The following is a 20,261-nucleotide window of genomic DNA, read 5'->3' as shown; positions in this document are numbered from 1 at the left end:
TCTAGGTAGGGAAGAGGGGTGGGAGGGAAAGGGAGGTGGCAGGGGATTAGCAAGGATGGTTGAATGTGATAGACATCATTATACAAAGTACATGTATGAAGACATGAATTGGGGTCAACATATTTTATATGCAAATAGAGGTATGAAAAATTTTTCTATATGTGTAATAAGAATTGTGATGCATTCTGCTGTCATGTATTTAAAAAATAAAACCAATATAAAAATAACATTAAACAAATTTTTAAAAAAGCATGTTTTTTACTTTTTTCTAATTTTGTGTAAAATGTTGTACAACTATGTTTTATGACCTGTCAATTTTCATTTTGAAGTATATGCTTCTTATATAGCTACATGTACACATGTGTATGTATGAATGTGGATAACATTTTTTTTCCTTTTGAAACTGATTTTCTCCTGAATAGGTCAAACTAGACTTGATTAAACTTTACAATACCCGGTCTAGGATAGACTCCTTTTAAATGCAGTCCCGAGTACAGTATTTACTTCCTAGCACACTTCACAACTAGACTTAAATAACTGAGTAAGGCTTAACAAAGTGATGATCTTGTCTATTCGATGTAAACTTCCAAGGCCAGAAGATTCAGAACCCATCATGATGCATATCACCTGGTGGTCACTAAGTGAAGACTGTTGAATGAAAGAATTAATGAGTAAATGACAATTTCCCAATGTAAATGTTTAAGAGGAAAAGGTGAGGGAAAAACAAGCAATACCCCCCACCCCCCATTTTAATCCAGCAACCAAATTACTAGCTTCAGCTTGAGTGTTATTTATTTTTCTATCCATGCCCTGATGGCACAGTCCTTTTAGTCTTGGTCATTGATGTTAAGGATAATGACCCTACTAGGTTCTTTCAGAATGTTTCCACTGTAAAAGGGAGGAAGGAAACTCACTTGTTCTCCATTTCTGAAATTTGGTTTCAGTGAATCTTTTCAGCTTAATCATCAAATGACCAGATAATTATGTTCACCAATGTGTCACTGGGGAATTCTAATTTATTAAGGTTGGGTTCTAATTAGCAAAAGAAATTTTTAATGCTGAATCACCTTGACTATCACTATTAAGTTAGTATATGATGAAGTCAGACACCACTACTCCCATTTATCAATGAGATTATTCATCCAATCTGTGGAAAATTCAGAGACTAAATGACTGGAATGTGAAGCGAATTCACTTTACCACATATTTATTGAACATCTACCATTGCAACAGATACATTTCCAGGGTTCCAGTTACAGAAAAAAATGAACACAAGATACTTCATGCCTTTGAAAAATTTACACTCTGGCAAGGCAATAAATCATTGTAATACAAAACAGAGTGTAGAAATAGCTTAAGAGAGATAAATTGACCAAAACAATAAATAAATAAAAAATAAAAGCAAAAAAACACCCTCAGATGCCACATCTATTTGAGTAAATTAAACACAGCCTTGTGGAGGAGGTACCATATTGAGATGAACACTGAAGAATAGCAGTAGACAAAGAAGTCATTCTACATGCAAAGATGTTCAGGTAGGGAAAACTACTATAGTTGCATAAGAAGAGCAAATGATCCAGTTTAAATGGAGTACTCATGGTGGTATAGCGGAAGGTGAGTTTGGGAAGTACATTTTGCCCATATTATATGTGCAGAGCATTATGTGGATGATAAAGGATTGAGTAGGTAAGACTCTTGAATTGGAGACCAGTATTTGCCATTTAACTTGTCTTTGTTCCAAGATAATACATCCTATCTCTGACTATACATGAAATAAGACATTAGAAATACAAGCTTGGATCAAATTTTGAAAATGACCAGGATTTGGTTTAGTGTGATTTCAGTCTTTTTCGATCTGCCATACAGCTTCCTCCCTCTTCCCATTCTGTTCTTCTCAAAGTTGAACTTATATCTGATCCGATTCTCAATTAGGAGTGGAAGGATAATGACTTAGAGACTGGGGTGCCACGATTAAGAGCTCTAAGGACATTCCCAGGTCATCCGGGAGCTCTTAAATGGAAAGGTTTCAGCACTCTATGGAATCATGTTATAATCGCCCCATATGGGGCAGGGGGATAAACAGATCACCGTGAAGGAACACTGTTATGGGCTTGTCAACTCAAAGATTATGAAATGACATGTCTTCCATCTGGGGCTTCCAGTTGCCATTGGTTACAAGCATAGTCATGCTTTGCCATGTATGTTGTCTTCATGAATTAGAGAAGGGGCCTGAGCCACTTAGGGTACTATAAAGATAACTAAAAATCAGGAAGTTTGGCATCTGTTTTATTTTAGACTTATATCTGTGTTTTCACATTTGTTAAAAAAAATAACTGGAAATAGGTACATGAGTTTTAAGAGCCATTTTATCTCCCTAATTTCACATAAGGAGGTATAGATTTCAGAATGTCCCTCCCTGCAGTGCTGAGGCATGGAGAAATCCAACTCAAAAAAATCAAAGGTGGCTCCTCTGAGAGTTCTCTTCACGGTGGCCGTTGAGGGCAGAAGGCCGTGGAGACCTGAGAGTTGCAGATGGGTGACTGACAGGGAGGCTGTGGACCTGTGTCTTCTGTCAGCTCCACAAGGTGGCATTCTGTCAGGAAGATGTTCCTCTGGGCAGGTGGTCCCTGTGAGTGATCCTGGGAGGGCCACCTTTTGCAGGAAGGAGAGATGACGTTCCGAAATGCTGCCCGGAAGCGGCGAGACAGTAGGTTGTAGATAATTGGGTTGACTGCTGAGCTCAGATAGAAGAAGACCCCTGGATTACGGGGGGATTAAAATAAACGTGTCAAGGAGAAACTGAACAGGAGACACGAAAGGGTGAAGCATAAATATTTAACAGAAGCCTGGAATCCCTGGTGTGGCCTCTTTTGGAAGCAATGACATATGCAAGGCTTTAATTGAGAATACAAAATGCTCTGAACAGATCTATCACTTGTGACTTAGGAATCAAACACAGAAAGATTAAAGAGTCTTGGAAACATGTAAGCTGGTACAGGATCTCTGATGAATCTGGAAACTTCCTTTGATCCCTACTTGTTTAATTAAAGAAAAAATGTTCCCATAGCATTAATGAAAAATGTTTAGGTACAGAGGAAGGAGATTTCTTTTTCCTCACTGGAACTTTGCTTAAATCTATAATTTGAAACCGTAAGTGATGGAGGAATAGAAAAAAATCAGTCAAGGCATAGTCCCTGCTGAGATTCCTCATCATGCTAAAAAGCTTTTCAAAGAAATATTCTCGCAGTCTTTTCTCTACCTTTCCTTTTCCCTTGATGGCTCTTCTGCATTATTGAATAATTGTGTTTTGTCACGTTTTTCTCCATGAGATGCCTTGTACACTGTCATTTTCTTGTTTATACTCTCTTCCTTATTACCATGCTCCCTTTTATTTCTACAAGGCCAAAATGACTCTAAGGCTGGAAATGAGAGGAACTAATTTCCTATTCTGGCCTTGTCTTGATCCATAAATTTAGACAAACACTGATACATCAATTTCCCCCTACTTTTGTAAAATGGGAAATAAAAATTCCAGCCTAACTCATTTCCTTATATTATTATGAGGATCTAGTTGAGACTCCATCCACAGAAGGACTGAGACTACACAACCACCCATAGCTACCATGGGCAACATGTTCCTTCTTATCTTCATTAACATAATTTAGGCAGTGAGAGTACCATGTACCATGTGCACTGGATGTGCAGGGAGAATTATGACAGAGACCATTGCTGTTTGCTGTTTGTTCATTCAAGAAAGAAAAAAGTGATTGAACCCTTACTGCATTCTAGGAACTTCAAGGTACATTCTAAAGTAATGAATTAAGAGTTTCTGAGAGGGCTGGGGATGTGGCTCAAGCGGTAGCGCGTTCGCCTGGCATGTACGGGGTGCTGGGTTCGATCCTCAGCACCACATAAAAATAAAATAAAGATGTTGTGTCCATCGAAAACTGAATAAAAATATTAAAAAATTTTCTCTCTCTCTTCTCTCTCTCTGTCTCTCTTTAAAAAAAAGAGTTTCTGAGACTTAGGATAGCGTTGTAGAGGCAAGATCTGCACTAAACTCAATAATTAACAATACAGCAATTCCAAACAATATCTGCTAAGAGAAAGATACGAGATACTGTCAAACTATGGAAATTCATATAATGGCATAAACTCAAGGACTGTGATGCTCATGAACAAATTAGTGGGACCTGATTGGCTGGTAGCCAGACCTTAAAATGACTGGGAGATAACTGAAGATGGGTTGGGGGGTTCTGAGGGAAGAAGGCTTGACAGATAAAATGTGAAGAGTTGGGAATGGTGATATTGTGCAGTAATCTTGGTTAATACTCTCTACTAACTAATTTGATCAGAGTATAGTCTACTAATGGAAATGCTATATATTTAGGATGAAAATACTAGTCAATTTTTTTTTTTTCTGTACCATTAAGCAGTTTAGACTTCATCAGGTTTGCTTTGTGGCAGAGGAGGAGATGGTACCTTGACAGGATAATGTCATCAGGGAAGCCACAGTTTAGAAATTATAAATGGTGACTAGTCAACTAGTCAAGTCTCATGTTGACTTGCCATGTTTTCCAGTTTACTTAGATACTCCCATTCTCCTCATATTTACCACAAGGATAAGCAAAGAGCTGTAAATATTTTTGCAGTTTTGCCCTGGCTAATTTGTATATGGGAAAACATGAAACTACTAATGCCCGGGTATAAGCTGTTCACAGCCTGCTGAGTACAAAACAGGGGTGACAAAGGAAATAACGCAAACGTTCTTCAGGGTACATGTTATGCTACTGTTTTAGTTCTGTGCACATCTGGAGCTCATCTCATGTATCTATCCTGCTATGAGTTAGATAATCAGAAGACCCCATGGAATCAGACAGTGACTGGCAGAGGGGAGGGGGCAGAAGTGGGGAGAGCCTAAGACCATCAGCTGCACTGCAGAGTATAAAGGTCCTTGGTGGCAATTCTGCACTATGTTTTAGTGGGAAGAACCTGAGTTTGAAACTCAACAACTGGGGCTTAGCCCTATGTGCACAATCGGCCAGCTAATGCCTTTGGACGAGGTATCTTCCTGTGAGAGTGTTTCTTTGACAAGAAAATGGTTTATGATAATATTCACTTAACAATTTGTGATGATTTCAGAAAGGTAGCATTGACAGCTTAAAAGCTCTGTAATACTCACTGATTTGCTGCCCCTGGTGTCGAGAGCAGATGCTATTGCCATTTGACAGGCAAGATACTTTGGCATGAAGGCAGCTTGGGACTCCAGCCCTCTTTAGCATTTATTAAATGTGGAATTGGGGTGACAAGCCAGGTGCTCTTAGTGACCTTCCACCATGATTTCTCTCATATTCTAAGGTATCCTTGACAAGGAGAGTTACAGTAGCCTAAAATCACATCTTGATGCCCAGGAACATCCTTTGGCGGTTTTCATGAGGCCATAGGAGATGATAGGGTCAAAGCATCTACTAAATAAGACCAAAATCAATCCCATGGCCCCTGGAGGGGAAACCAAAGAAAGCACCCCTATTTTCCTGCTGCAATCCTCACACTTAGAGTCCAGCTATTCCACAAGGCAGCCCTGACAACAGAATGCTGTTTCTTTTGGACCAGCAGTAAGTCTAATTGATCTTTGCATAACATTGAAAGCAAGCGTCTTCACTCTAGGAAGGCACAACCCCATGATATTTTGTTCTGTTTCCGCAGCTAAGCAAGACTGCCTGTAGACCAGCTAAGCCTTTACCTGACACCACATGGATGAGGTTGAACACTGCAGCCAAGGACTCAGTCCACTCCTCCACGAAGCTGAAGAAGAGGCGATCAATGTGGAACGGGGTCCAGCAGATGGCAAATACTAAGACCAAAACAACTGGAAAAAGATGATGAATGGGAGAGCAAACGGCAGTGTAGGCAAGGATAGGTGCAGGTTGCTCACCAAGTCATCCATTCCTCTGGCAGTCTTTCCTTCCACCCTGGCTAAGCCATCATGGTTAGGCAATCTAGATCCCAAGGAGCCTCAAAGCAGAATGTTCAAATGTAAGAATGAATTGTATTGAATCTAGGATCTGCTTTCTAAATACCCAGAGAAGATTTCTTATATAATGTGAGTTTCCCTTTAGAATATTTAAAATAGTTCTAAATTCATTTCAAAGTTTAAAAAGCATTTTATTGTGAAGTATAAAGTATGCTGCAGGTAGACTATTGGAGTCATATAAATGTGTTACATAAATAAATTATTGTGCTTAAGCAGTTGGTGTTCTTTTAAATCCATGGAGTAATAACAAACTTAAAAATATATATGGATTCATCTTATTAATCTAGAAATAATTAGAAGGTTCTCTGAATTTGATCATTTAAAATCCAGTGATGTGTTCAGGGAGAAGAGGGAGAAAGATTGAACAATCCCAAGTGAATATCACTTTACGAGCATCTTTTGATTGGGAGGGGATGAATCCGTATTATAAATTGCTAGAGCACAGAATCCTCCCAATTTCTTATTTTCAACCCTCCAGACAGAGATTGGCACAACTATAGTTTCTCTTTGGGGTGTTTTAACTTCACAAAGATAAATATGCATATTTTTTTCTCTTATGAAGTTAGGGAATATATTTTATTTGCTGAGATATGCTGCTTGGGATTTGTCTCTAAGTAATCTAATAGGGACTCGGGGAGAGATCAGAGTACAGATGAGACAATGTTAGCTAGGAGTTGGTAATTTCTAGAGCTGAGTGATGGCACATGGCATTCATTTTACAGTGCTCTGTACTTGTGAGCACTTTTAAAGTTGTCATAGTAAATAGCCTGGGTATTTCTTGCTGGCAAGAAACCCACTCAGAATAAGTCATCTGCCTTGCTGTGGTTTCAGGGATATGGAAACTCCTGAGCTTATCCCCCAAGTAGAGGCCCTCAATCTGCTTGTTTCTGTCTCCCAACTAGAAACAAATTTATTACTTGATAAAATGAACTCTCTCCCAAGGTAAATACCTCACTGTGACTTTAATGTGAGTGACCTTTACACATTAGTGAGTGAATAGATTATGATCAAAGAGATAATGAAGACTGTAGGACTCTTAATAGCAAAAAAGAAAAAAAAAATCAAGAGCTTATATTAGGAGCAAAAAGATTCCCCAGGACAGGATTATCAGAATCAAAAGGTCAATATCAGTGACTTTTCAGTTATTTGAATGCCAGTTACCTTGAATGCCTTATATGAGTATTGGCCCTGAGAAATTACTTCTTTCTAATCTTGAGTTTTGATTTGGAAACTATATGATAAATCTCTCCCTTTTCAGTAATTCTTGTAGGCTAGTAATGAATTATATATTTTTATAACATTCTTTTGAGAGTATGATTTTTAAAATTTTTAGCTACAAAAAAAGTACATGGTTAGACAAAAGTTATAGAATATCATAGGTGGGATGCCTACTTGGAGGTGCTCCTGGGCCAATGTTCTTAATTTGGAATTAAAAGACCCTAAGGAGTTCATGTGTGGGCATCAGGGGGTTCATGATACCCTGAAATGGATTATAAAACATTTTGTGTGTATGCTCATTAGTACACTTTTGAAGTAGAGTCTAGAGCTTTTATCATGTGTATAGTGAAACTCATTAACACAAACAGTAGAAACACCAACCAATTTTGCAGAGGCGGGAAATGATGCTCAAAGGCTCAAGAGAGGATGCAATTTACCACGGATCACATGGAGTGTGTTGCCGTGAAGGTGATTTAGCATGTCCTTCTGAAGGTTCAGAACCAAAAGGAAAACATCCAGATGTGTCCCAGAAGCTTGAGTGATCCAAGAAAGTTTGACCTGCTGTTATAGTTCAGGGCAGTTTTGAGCCTGAAGCCAGCAGTGCTTCCTAAGAACCAAATGCAAATCCTTTGCTTTTGCAAACAAAAGAAAACAAAGCACAAAAACAAAGTGGGACTTACACAGCATCTTGGTCACTGATTTTCTGGAAGGTCTGTGGATATTAGCAGTCACTTCATCTGCCTCAAGTGATTCATCTTTCTTCAGCTGAAGAAGAGATGGAAAGAGATGTTAAGAAAGGGAAGCATTTTTATTTTCTTCCTTTGAAGATCTGAGATGTATAACTCGAATACTCATTTTGAAGACAAACAAACAAAAAACACAAAAAACCCCACCTCCACCCAAAATAAATAAATAAATAAATAAACAAACAAAAAGCGCAGCCAAAAAGACAGAAATGAAATGGATTATAAAACATTATATATACTCCCAGGACTTAGAAAAATATAAGAATATGTTAAATATTTAACAGTAAGCTTGGGATTTGTCTCTAAGTAATCTAACGGTAATTGGATCCAGGTCTCTTCACTCAACTGGATAGTTGATTAAGGCCAAATTTTCCCTACAAGCATTTTTGATATGCAAGAACCCTAGATATGAAGTACGTTTATAGGTGTTTTGTGAAAAGTGTTAGATTCTGAAGTTAAAAATATATATATATAATCTAGGCTCTTTCATTCACTCATTTATTCAGCCATTTATTCATTCAATAATTGTTAGATATCTATCAGAGTGAAGTTCCTCTGCAGGTGGCAGCCAGGCAGTAGAAACAAGGGCAAGCACTCTTTCTGCTTTATGAAGGTTATAGGTTCCATTGTGGGTCTTCTCAGAGTCCTTGATATGCTAACAGGCATTAGGATTCTCAAGGGGGATAGGGTACCATCCCTCTCCACTTTCCACACCCACATCTCCCATCTCGTCCCAGGTCCCAGCCAAAGGGAAATAATATTTCTTTGACTAAACACCTTCCCCAAACTCTCTTCAGTAAAGTCCCTTGTCCCGTCTTCACATGCACAATTTGGAAAATGCTATTTTACTGACACTACTGATAAAAATGCATGCCTTCCTGAATTGATGTTAAAATATATTCATCTATTTAGACTCTGAAACCTCTGAAATTTTCAACACTGCCTGTACACGCATACTTGCTCGATTAGTTCAAATCCCGTCTATGCCTGGTAACATTAGTCCATTGTCCTCTTCTTCCTCTAAATTCCCCTAGCATTGAATGTCTTTATAATTTATCTAGTTGTTAAATATTTTTCTTTCTAATTTATATCTACCTTGGTTTGTAGGGATGTCCAATCGGACAAATGAAATTTTAAGGATCCATGATAAATGACCATCAGATATCTGGAGGTTAGTACAGTATCCATCTGCCTGTTGACTGGCATTTATTTCCTTTTTCTCTTACTAATAATACCCTAACTTTCTCTTAGGCAATTTACTCCTTGCCTATACCTAGTCATTAGTTTGGCTGGGAATGACCCCAAATGTAGCTCCTGGTATTGTCCTAAAATTACTTATTCAATCAGACCTCCTATCCTACAGTCATGATGACTTGAAAATTGGAGTCAATAAGATTTCAAATGTTGGCTTGCACTTCTAGGGAAGGGAATTCAATTTCTTTTTATGGGGACTGCCAGAGGGAGCTCTTCGTCTCTGAATGTGAGGTCTGGGATTATAACAGTTACCTTTTTTTCCCACATTGAAAAGAGAGCCTGGAGCAACCAGTGGACCGCCACATGGAGTTTAAGATTAAAATCAATGCCATAGAAAGAAGAGAAAAGAAAGAGAAACAAACCAGGTCTTTGACGTTGTGTGTTTTACTGGATTTGTCTTTGCCAGGAGCCAGTGCCACATCTGGACTTTTTAGATCTCTGGCTCCTTGGTGTTTTGCCGGACTGTGTAGAGGGTTCCCTCACCGTAATACGGCAGTCCTGGCTGGTTGAATAAGGGCCATCTTGTGGAAGAAAATTTCAAATTATTCTATATAGTCCAATACTAGTATTTATTTCCTTTCTCTCTACTAAGGGTGCCCTTTAGCCCTTCTTATATCAGGATCAGTCTGACTTCCAACAAGATAGATTGAAATTCAAGGTAAATTAGAAGTTAGTGTGATTATGTGAGACAAAGTAACATACTGCTCTAAGAAGCAATGAGCTTCCTGAGCTAGAAGGCATTTCAAAGGAATATTTTAGAAGAAGTATTTAAAATGAGATAAGACCTGGAATTGTGGATCATTAAAAATTGCCTCTAAGGTTCAACAAATCGATAGTCTGTATCCCTAACAAATGTATCAGCTGCTGGAAGTTGGGTAGCTCTCAGGACGCTTGGGCCTGAGCATCTGCCTATATGGCTAATAGGTGTGGCCATCTGTCTTGTGATTATGCTGGGGCTCTATGCATGTGCCTATGTTTTCATAAAATGAGGGACTGAACCCTTTGGAATCACCTAGAACTTGAAAAGAAACAAGAGAGTTGCAGGTGCAGCCATTTAGGAATAGAAGAGGAAATGGAAGGTGGTGGGATGGGATGTTTTTAATACACTAGTAAAATAAGGCTGGCAGAGTGTGTATCTCAGTGCCTGGCATGTGATACTTAGCAAAGTGACACCTAATGGCTGTCATTGTGATTCAGGTGGCTGTTCCAAGTCCACTCATGGGATGCAATGAAAACTGAATTTATTTTGAGTGGAATTACTTATTTACATTAGAATGAAGTGGATTACTGACTTCCTTCTTGAAATCCTCTCTATCTTGCTACCACTTGCTCAAAAAAAAAAAATAATGCTTTCCTGATACAAAGCAGCAGCCAGATGCACTGAGGAGGAAAACATGAGCAAGGGGAGCCACACACCAGCCCATACACTTTATCAGTACATGGTCAGTCAAATCTACTGAAGGTTTTAATTATTTCCTGCCCTTGAAAATTACTTATTATGAGATATGCTTCTTTCATTACTTAATTTCAGTCCATAATTAAGAATAATGAAAGGATGTTGAGATCTATTAGTCACTTCTTGCTTGGCTTTAACAAGTCTCAGTGGAAATACGTCCACCCCCAGGGATAATTTCCTTAAATCAAACATCAAGAAAATAGTCAAAACAGTTTTTTTTTTTCCCTGAACAGGCCTCCCATACAAGTGTAGTTTTCAGTGAAAGAAAAATCACGTGCCGATTAATTGCTACTTACTTTGCATCTTCCTTAGGCTATAATGACATAGCAAACTAATTGGAGGAAAAGTGAAAAAACAAATTTTTATGCATGTCGTTCATCGTTCCAACAGAATTGATGTGGTTGACAGAATAGAATCCAAACAATTTGTCTAACCAATATTAAATGCTACTTTATTATTGAATAATTCATTTCCTTGTAGATGTTAACAAAGTAGATATTCTTTATAATCATTAACGATTTCTGCTTTATTTCAAAGTTTTATTTCAAAGCTCAGCAAAAAGAGGAATAAAAAAAGTTGTGGTCACTGTAATAAGATGTTCCAGAGCTTTCCTGCTCCACTCCCTCCAACTATAGAGTATCCAAGTGGAGGGCGGTTCATGGACTCAATTATCCTTCAGGTTGACATTTTGTCCTGATTAGTTGTTTACAGTGATTAAAAGCATCCAACCACATGGCCCCATGTATATTTTCTGGAGATGTGGCTTCAGAATAACAAGATAGAATAGATTTTGTGTATATCTCTGTAATCTTAACAAAATCTATTTACCAAACATTGACTGGTGAGTGTGTGTCTGTGTATGAGCATGTCTGCCATCTGTGTATGTATGAGCACAACCCTGTTTGGCATGGTTGGATTCTGCTGCAGTCCATACCTGCATCCTTTCAGTGCTAACACTAAAGTGGCTTGTAGGAAACACAAGGATGAGATCAGCCTCATCACACCCTCTCCTAGGTGGGAAGGGACTTGCCTTGGCATTGTCTGCCTTCTGTACCTATAACATGTGCCCCTAGAGAGAGCTCTGTGGAGGATCAATCCCTGGAATGATGTGTCATTGCTGAGTGCTTCATCTGAGCACACAAGGCTCCCCTCTTCCTCCCTGGGCCTGTGATGTCGTCAGTTCTGGGCTTGCTGCCTCTGGGAGGCTAGGGCATCCAGAGATGTTTACACCTTTAAACTTGCCAAGAGGGTCAATAACTTAACTATCTTTAGGATTGCTTGGGTCTCTTTAAATCTCAGAGATCAAAAAATGCCCTTTGAGACAAATGTTTCCAAGTCTTTCCTTTTAAAGGTACAGAAGTTAAAAGTCTAGTAAGAGAGAAGTCATTTAGTCCTTATGCACTCACTGAGCTCCTGGGAGAAATAAGTTAATTAAGGAATTCTACAAGTATGGAGTTATAAATTGTAATGAAGGAAAATTACTAAAATCCATGAGCACCTACAATAGGGACCTGATATAACTAGGGGATCTGGAGAGCTTTTTTAAGGAAGTGTGACTAAGTATGACTTAGAGGATAACTGAGAGTTAAGAAAGACAATGGAGTTGTAGTGGTGGGCAGCAGGGACATTTCAAGCAAAAAGTATAAAATCTCTCAAACCATTGCCACAGAATATGGCTGACTTTCCAAGCTTCCAGTCTACAGGTGTTTACATTACTGTAGGAATGACTTTTATAGATTTCCTGGTATCCTCTAGTACCCTGGACGATGCCTCATCTTTTCTGAGAATAAGATGTCATTAAGTTGCATTACTCAGAGTAAGCAAACTTAGGTGGTTTCTAACCTCTTTCTGAGCTGTCACTCAGTTCCTGATGCAACCTAGCTGTAGATTCATGACAGTGAAACAAAAATGTAACAAAAACAAAAATGTAACTGGCAATGTTTCCTATTCGAATTTAAATATTTTCCCCAAATGGAGCCAAGATAAGTGATTGTTTGGTGTTGGGCGAGATGATATTTATTAGTTTTGGGTGTGGATTTCTCACAGGACTTATGATACTTGGTAATGTGTGTCGTCTCTTCTTCCTAATAAAATTGATGCAAAAGGCATTCACAGACATGGCTTTGAACTGCTTTTGGGGTAACATATGAATAAATGCCAGAACTCAAGGGAAAAGTAGCACAGCCCTCTGCATGTTTAGATATACTCCAGTGCTCATATGTCTGTGACACTTAAATTTGTTTTTCTTCCTTAGACCTTGATAGTCATCTTAGGGAAAATAGGTACTCCAAAGGTTGCCCCATGGGACACTCAGTTTTGAGTGTCCTTTCTCAGAGATGGACTGAGATGGAAGGACCCTGATTATTACATAATGTATACTGTCAAAGCCCTCTTGAAGCACATTTTGTGAGTGAATTCTTTTCATTTCTCCTTTCATTTGTAATTCACGTTTTGTTCCCCTCACAGTTTTATTTTTCTCTCTTTAAAAAGAATCACAGACCTTTAAAGCTAGAAGGAGCCTTAGACATGATCTGATGTGGCTTTTCCATTTTATGAATGGAGAAGTCACTCCAGGAGAACTATGTGGCTTGCCTAAAGGCAATTTCTATGTCAGCTGAAGACCTGGGAGTCTAAATGGCTTTAGAACTGTTACACAAGCTACCCTCTTACACGAGTGTAGAGGTGTCACAGTTAAGACTTGTACCTCTATGAACTTGGCACAGGATATACTAGGAATTTTACAGACTCATTTCTTCCCTTGTCAAATATGATTTCTCCCAGATAATTTAGTGCCACAGAAAATAAAAGATTTAAAAAAGGACACCACTTTACCAACATGAGCAAAGGAAGGTAACTTCTAGTTTTAAGATATGTTGCAAACTAAGTGCTGCTTTATCTTAATCCCAGAGATCTCTTAACTTTCTTCTGCTCTATCTCATGTGTCTGTTGACCTCCCTACCTGTCAATCCCTACTTGCTCAAGAGGAGACCAAGCTGGTATCACTCAGCTCATGATATATAAATCAATATTTATTTATATGTATGTATCTATTTATATGCATATATATTTATATGCATTATATATATATATATATATATTTATATGCATATATATAATTTTAATTTGATTACAAGCATAAAGAAGCCACAGAAAGTATTTGACTTTAAAAAGTATGTCTCTCTTGGACTATAAAATAGGGATAGTTTGTATCTTACTGAGATCAAGTTAGTACAGAGGAAAATGTCCACATAAGCATTAGATGTGGGGACAGGAAAGAGACAGTAAAGTGTGGAAGGGTGCTTCAAAGTGTGTCCACCAAGCCCAGATGACCTAATGTGTTAATTTAAAGTAAAGCTCCTTGTCAGACCTCCTAAAGCAGATTTTCCCATGGGTAAAGTGTGCATATTGGGACCCGTAGTAAGTTTTTGAGCTGATTCTTAAAAACACTAAGACATGAGAAAAAAAAAAGTCTAGAGGAAAGAATAATGCAAGATAAGCTAAAGGAAATGACATATAGTTGTGTTTTGGGGGCATATTTTTTAACTTCTTATTTTCCATCTGAACTCATCCTATTTTCCTCCATGCTCCCTTCCAATTCTGACGTTCTCAAATTGTTAAGTTTGTCTCTGAACTTTGAGGCAGTGAAAATGAAGCAATGCTACCCTGACCAGTTATCCTGGCTACTCACCCTGAGCCCCATCAGGTAGTAGAGGACACTGATGAGCGTCATGGGGAGGACGTAGAAGAGGAAGGAGGTGACCTGGATGATGAAATTGTAGATCCACATGGGCTTGATAACTGTACAGGTGGCAGAGCCAGGAACCGAGGTCCCATTGGGGAAATAGTGGAGCTTGATGCCATGGATGCTGGTGTTGGGCAGAGAGAAGATGAGGGAGAAACCCCAGACGATGCCCAGGATCCTGAGGGCCCTCCGGCGGGTGCTCTCCAGTTTAGCACGGAAGGGGTGGAGGATGGCCACATAGCGCTCCACGCTGACCGTAGTCACGCTGAGGATGGAGGCGAAACACACGGTCTCAAAGAGGGCAGTCTTAAAGTAGCAGCCCACAGGCCCGAATAGGAAGGGGTAGTTGCGCCACATCTCGTAGACTTCCAGGGGCATTCCCAGGAGCAGGACCAGGAGATCAGACACAGCCAAGCTGAACAGGTAGTAATTGGTGGGTGTCTTCATTGTCTGGTGCCGGAGAATCACCAAGCACACCAGAAGATTGCCCACCACCCCCACCACAAAAATCAGAGCATACACCACAGACACCGGGAGGAAGAGGTGGCTGCGGGGAGGCCCGCACAGGTAGGCCAGGTAGTCCTCGGTGCTGTTCAAGTACTTCTTGAGTGGATCTTCCAATTCCTGCTGGTGGATCCAGGAAGCATTTTTAAGTTTTTCCATCACTGACATTAAATCCCAGACCCCAGAGTCCCCTGGTATGTGGCTCAATCCCCAGCTGAGCCAGACAGGAAAGAGGAAGCAGTTCAGAGGCACAGGCTCAGTGAAGAAGGCTGGGAGAGAGTGAGTGCTTCAGCCTCCAGTTTGGGCTGCTCTCACTGTGAGCCTTTTTGAAGAGCCCCTGAGACAGGAGCCCCGCCCCTCCACAGGCTGTGGGCCAATGAGCCTGTGTCAGACTGCACTGCTTGAGAGGACAGCTGGCTTTGTGTGCAGGGAGCAGCGGGGAGGAGGAGACCTTTCTGAGAATTGGAAGAAGCTGGGAAAATAGCTTACACAGACTGAGACACTGGAACAAGAATAAAGAGTGGGCAGGCAGTCCCAGCAGAGCAGGTTGCAAGACTGTGGGAAATACAAATGCAAGTTCCCCAGTCCCGGGGAACAGAATACGGATCTCCAGTGATCCTTGTCATTTGTACAACAAGACAAAAATGGGAGATCGATAGATTTCTCAAGTTACCTTGTTGCATTGGACAGTCCTGGCTCTCTGGGGAAAGCATGATCAATGTGGCATTGGTTTTGATTACATGCACAATAGAATCCCAAGCCTATAAAGACATTGACCCGTCCTCTAGCCCTGCATGCTACCTGACATTTCTATCACTTTTGCCTGCTCAAAAAAGCAACTGGGTTTCAGAATCAGACGCAATCATTGAGATTTAGGATGGCTTGGAGATCTACACTCCCAGTGCTCACTTCTTTGTCTGCATCATTAATTTTATTTTGTTTAACAAATATTCCCAGAGAATTCATTTTGTGCCAGGCACCATTCTAGACTTTGGGGAAATATTAGTAAACAAGAAATGCAGGTCTCTGCCTTCATGAGGCTTTTTTTTTTTTTTTTTTTGAGTTGGGAATTCTGAAAGTATACTAGTGAACTAATAAATTAAAAATATGATTTGAGATTTAAAAAAATCCATAGTTTTCAAGGATGGCCAAAGAAGGCTTATTTCAGGATATGTCATTTGGGCTGAACTCTGAATCATAATGTCAGCCATAAAACAGCTAAGGAAGTGTATTCCCAGTCAAACCAACAGCAAGTGCAAAGGTCGTGATGCAGAAAGAAGCCATGTTTCAGGAACTTCATGAGTGGTCAGGAGAGTATGATCAGATTGACATGACTGGCAAGTACCAGCTTGTGTAAACTCTTATAGAGTATCATAAAAAGTTTGAATCTATTCAAACTGAAGTTTCTTTGAATCTAAATCAAGCTACAGGGAGAATTCTTTGGAGGAGTTTGAATAGGAGAATTAAATAAGGAGAGGCTGGTGAGAGATAGTGGATTAGATTACCACGAAAGCAGCGAAGCTGAGAGATGTCTTCGGATTTAGGCTATTTGTTTTTTTTAAACAAGGGACCATACATTGTCTGTTTTTTTTTTTTTTAATTGCATATGTCAAAGCCCCTTGAACTTAGGAGATACTCACTAAATGTTATTTCTCCTTTCCTTTTATTTGCTAAATTGGATGATGAAACTTAAAGATGACTTGTTCAAGAATAATAGGTCAAGATGGGATGGTTTACTTACTGTAATAAATTATCACCCTATCTCAGTGGTTTAAAACAAGACTTATTTTTTTACTTACACTACAAATCAATCAAGTGTCAGCTGGAACACATTTTGATATTTACCTGAGCTCTTGGTTACATGCCCTCAGAATCCTGGCTATTGCAGTGGTCACTATCTGGAATTTTGCTGGTCCTTGTGCAGAGGGTAAGGCAGATTTAGAAGCCCTACCTAGGTAATTGCATGCCTAAAGCCAAAGGATAGAAACATATGTTGCTTTTGCTCACAGTCTATGAACCAGGGCTGGTCATATGTAGTGACTAAACCACAACAGGGGCAGGAGGTGCCGTCTTATCACATGCACAGAAATCAGAGACAGGAAAATTTGTTGAATAGCACTAAGTGACCACAGATATAGAAAAGCCAGTATAGAATCAGAACTAGAGCCCTTATATTAATGATATGTTTGATGTTAAAGCCACTATTTACAACTTTGAATGTATATTTAAAAAATATTTATTTTTTAGTTATAGGTGTACACAGTATCTTTATTTTTATGTGGTGCTGAGGATTGAACCCAGTACCTCACGCATGGTAGGCGAGTGATCTGCCTCTGGGCCACAACCCGAGCTCTTGAATGTATATTTCTGATGAAACAGAAAAAAGTTTAAATCTGAGATGAAGAATTCCAATTAAGACATAAGGAATTAAAATCAAAAATAATTATGAGGGTAGATAACAGCAGATTTCAAACATGGGATTGTGGAAGGGACTTCATAATACATAGAGCCACAGATTAAAGATTGAAAGACATCTTCACATGATGACGTGGAGGAGCTAATAAGTAGAAGGATGTTTAATAAGGGATAAAGTAACAGTTTCAGTGCCTGGAGATGATGTGGGAAGAGACTAAGACGTGGACTCTTGGGTAGCCTTGGGCTTTGAATCCTGGCTCTGCCTCCTCCTAGTTGTGTGACTATAAGAATCATATTTCATATCTACGAGTCTCAGTTACTCCATCAACTAAATGAGTAAAATAAGTTTTGTTTTATAGGCTTGCTAGAAGAGGTAATACATTCAATATAAGTAATGTGTAATGATATATTATGTTAAATCAGTAACGTGATATTAATGATGATAAATGAATATTGAGAATGTTTTTATTGAGGTAAAAACAATTATTACATGATTTAAAAATTGGGAGTGTGCTTGGAGTGGTTAACATGAAAGGACCTCCCAGTTTTGATTAACATTTGAACAAGAATGCCAGTCAGAGAAGCTGCTAAGGAAGTCCGTGGACCTCCACCCCCGGATCCCCAGAGGCTGGACCTGCAACCCCTATGTGCAGCTGGTGAGGACAAGATGGTCAACACTCTGTAGGGAATGGGGGGTGCAGGTGGTGGTGTTTTCCCTGAAGAATTCTTAGGGAGAGAGGAGTATGAGGTCACTTCCAACCCTTGACAGTAGATTTGAATTAACACTGAGGCTGCAGGGGGACTCCTGTGTGACAAGTCTCAGGGAGCAGCAACAGGGAGTCAGTGCTACTGGGATTTCCTGATAATATAGCAGAGAACCTCTCGGAATTGTTCATCTTGACCTGAAGCTGGAGTATTCACCTATTGATTTCTGTCCCCTGTTGATTGAAGGTTGTTCCTGGGGGCAGTAACTCTGCTAAGTACCTGAACTGTTTTTGATCATCTAGAGAAAGTTATGGGTAGAAAAATAGAAATGCAGCATGAAGTGATGTGCACGCTTATCAGTACTAGTGAGTCTGAGCTTGCACAGGACTGCCCTTTGTAACTATGGCTGAGATAGGGGACGAGAGGATATGATATGAGAATTTCAGTAGCATCTACTACATCTATCAAATAAAGGAATATATTAGTTATGGTGGTTGAGTGCTTGTTTGCTCAGGTACCACTGTAAGATTCTCATATGTATTAGTACATGTGATCTTTACAGTATCACCCATGAGGTAGGCTCTTTTTTATTCCTGCCATTACAAGTAAGGAGTTTGATGCACACAAAGCTATGGGGCTTGCTGATGCTCAGGTGATGTGTCAGTTATTTTCTTCAGGTTAGGTCTCACAAAAAAAATGCACAAGTTACAGTGGGTTAACATAAGCAGAGTGGTGGTTCCTTGCTCATTTTACATGTTCAACAAGGATTGCCTGGTAGCTTCTATTCTCTATTGCTCACACATTGGAACGTAGGTGCCAACATGTATTTTCATAAATCCTAAGACAGGATTCCTATAGGGATTCTGACTCCTAAATTTTCTGCATGGAGATGACTTACTTTTATTTTGTTCACATTTCATGGGCTAAATCAATTTATATAGCCATTCCTGATCCTATACAGTGTTGTTTGAAGAGCCATCTTATTACCTGCTTGACAGGAGAAAACCAAAACACCTTGCTAAATGGAATTCATGATTACACCTTCTACTCCTTGGATGCAACATTCATAAGCAAAATTTAGCTTAAATTTTTTCTTGCAGGCCAAATAACTTTCTCCCTGATGCACTGGAGACACTGTAACATTCTACCTAGTTACTTCTGTGATTTAAAACTCCAGGATCTCTGGGTGGCACAAGCTTTTCTCTATGACAGAAAAGAGAGCAGCATTTTATCCACCAGTTCCTCATGTGGGTCCTCTTGTTGCAGAGACCTATAAATTCAAAGGACAAGTTATCAGCTTCCCAGGTGGACACTTCCGGCCTTTAATAACAGTTCTCTGGTTGCTCAACATCTGGCCTCTAGACTAATGCCATGTATTTTTAGAACCTTTTTTTATGGCAATCCTCTATTTCCATTTCATTTTGACTCAGTAAATTGGAATAGATTTTCCTGAAGTAACAGACAACTACCAACCTGCAGAACAGTAATAACACTGCTGGGAGACTGTGGAAGTGTTGGTTCCTCACTCCCATCTTTCTGAGGAATTCCTCTCCATACCGTTCTATTCAATGAGCAATTACTCAATAAATGGATCATAAATGGAGAGATGTAATAGCAATTAGCTTGGCTATAAAGCAACCACATTTGTGGGAGGCATGATAAGAAAAATCATTACCACATACAAGAAAGTGTTTATTTTATAGATTGTGAACATATTTTTCAGAGAACTCTGGAAATAGAACCTTAGTTCAAAGGCATAGCGTTCCCAGTTCTCAACTCTGGAGGGTGGGAAATGCTCAGGTAACCTTGGTAACATCAGTGAGAGTAGTGTATCCAGAATAAGGAGGGCTTTCTTCAGTTCTGTCATGCACAAGTTAGGCCAGACCAAGGGTAGTAGCTCCGTTTTTGAGTTCTGCACTTAGAGAAGGTTGTGGTAAAGGTGGCATAATCCAGTGAGGATTCCTGGGATGGTAGATGGAGTTGGAGTCATTTATCCTAATACAGAGAAAACTTGGGTTAGACATATTTTTAACTGCTTTCAAGTAGGTAAAAATAGATACTTTTCACTGATTCAAGGGTTTAAAAATATACATTTCTTTTTCATAATTGAATTTTTTTTTGGGTTGTGTTCAGGATCAGTACAGAGACATTTCAGTTTGTACATAATTCTTAACATGTATACCAAGA

At 39.4% G+C, this 20,261-nt stretch overlaps 1 protein-coding gene across 1 annotated transcript; it reads right to left on the bottom strand.

The window, feature by feature from the left end:
• Positions 1-2,483: 2,483 nt before the first annotated feature.
• Nmur2 (neuromedin U receptor 2) lies at positions 2,484-15,122 on the bottom strand. The gene is made up of 4 exons (XM_046446418.1): positions 14,397-15,122; positions 7,933-8,017; positions 5,744-5,869; positions 2,484-2,758 (listed from the first exon to the last, which is right to left on the bottom strand). The coding sequence occupies exons 1-4, from the start codon at positions 15,120-15,122 to the stop codon at positions 2,484-2,486; spliced, it is 1,212 nt and encodes a 403-aa protein (XP_046302374.1).
• Positions 15,123-20,261: the final 5,139 nt, after the last annotated feature.

This window comes from Marmota monax, unplaced genomic scaffold (genome assembly GCF_021218885.2).
Source record: "Marmota monax isolate L192 unplaced genomic scaffold, Marmota_monax_Labrador192_F-V1.1 WCK01_AAM20220418_F8-fsc00188, whole genome shotgun sequence".
NCBI classification, from domain to species: Eukaryota; Metazoa; Chordata; class Mammalia; order Rodentia; family Sciuridae; genus Marmota; species Marmota monax.
This window is presented reverse-complemented; position numbering and strand designations above follow the sequence as displayed.

What these genes read in the sequence shown, in the direction of transcription:
- Nmur2 (XM_046446418.1), bottom strand. Translation starts at nt 15,122, where the DNA reads ATGTCAGTGATGGAAAAACTTAAAAATGCTTCCTGGATCCACCAGCAG. An exon ending in ACTACCTGATGGGGCTCAGG is followed by an intron (nt 8,018 to 14,396) that starts GTGAGTAGCCAG and finishes TCTCTTCTTCAG; the next exon opens with CTGAAGAAAGATGAATCACT. An exon ending in CCTCATCCATGTGGTGTCAG is followed by an intron (nt 2,759 to 5,743) that starts GTAAAGGCTTAG and finishes CCCGTAATCCAG; the next exon opens with GGGTCTTCTTCTATCTGAGC.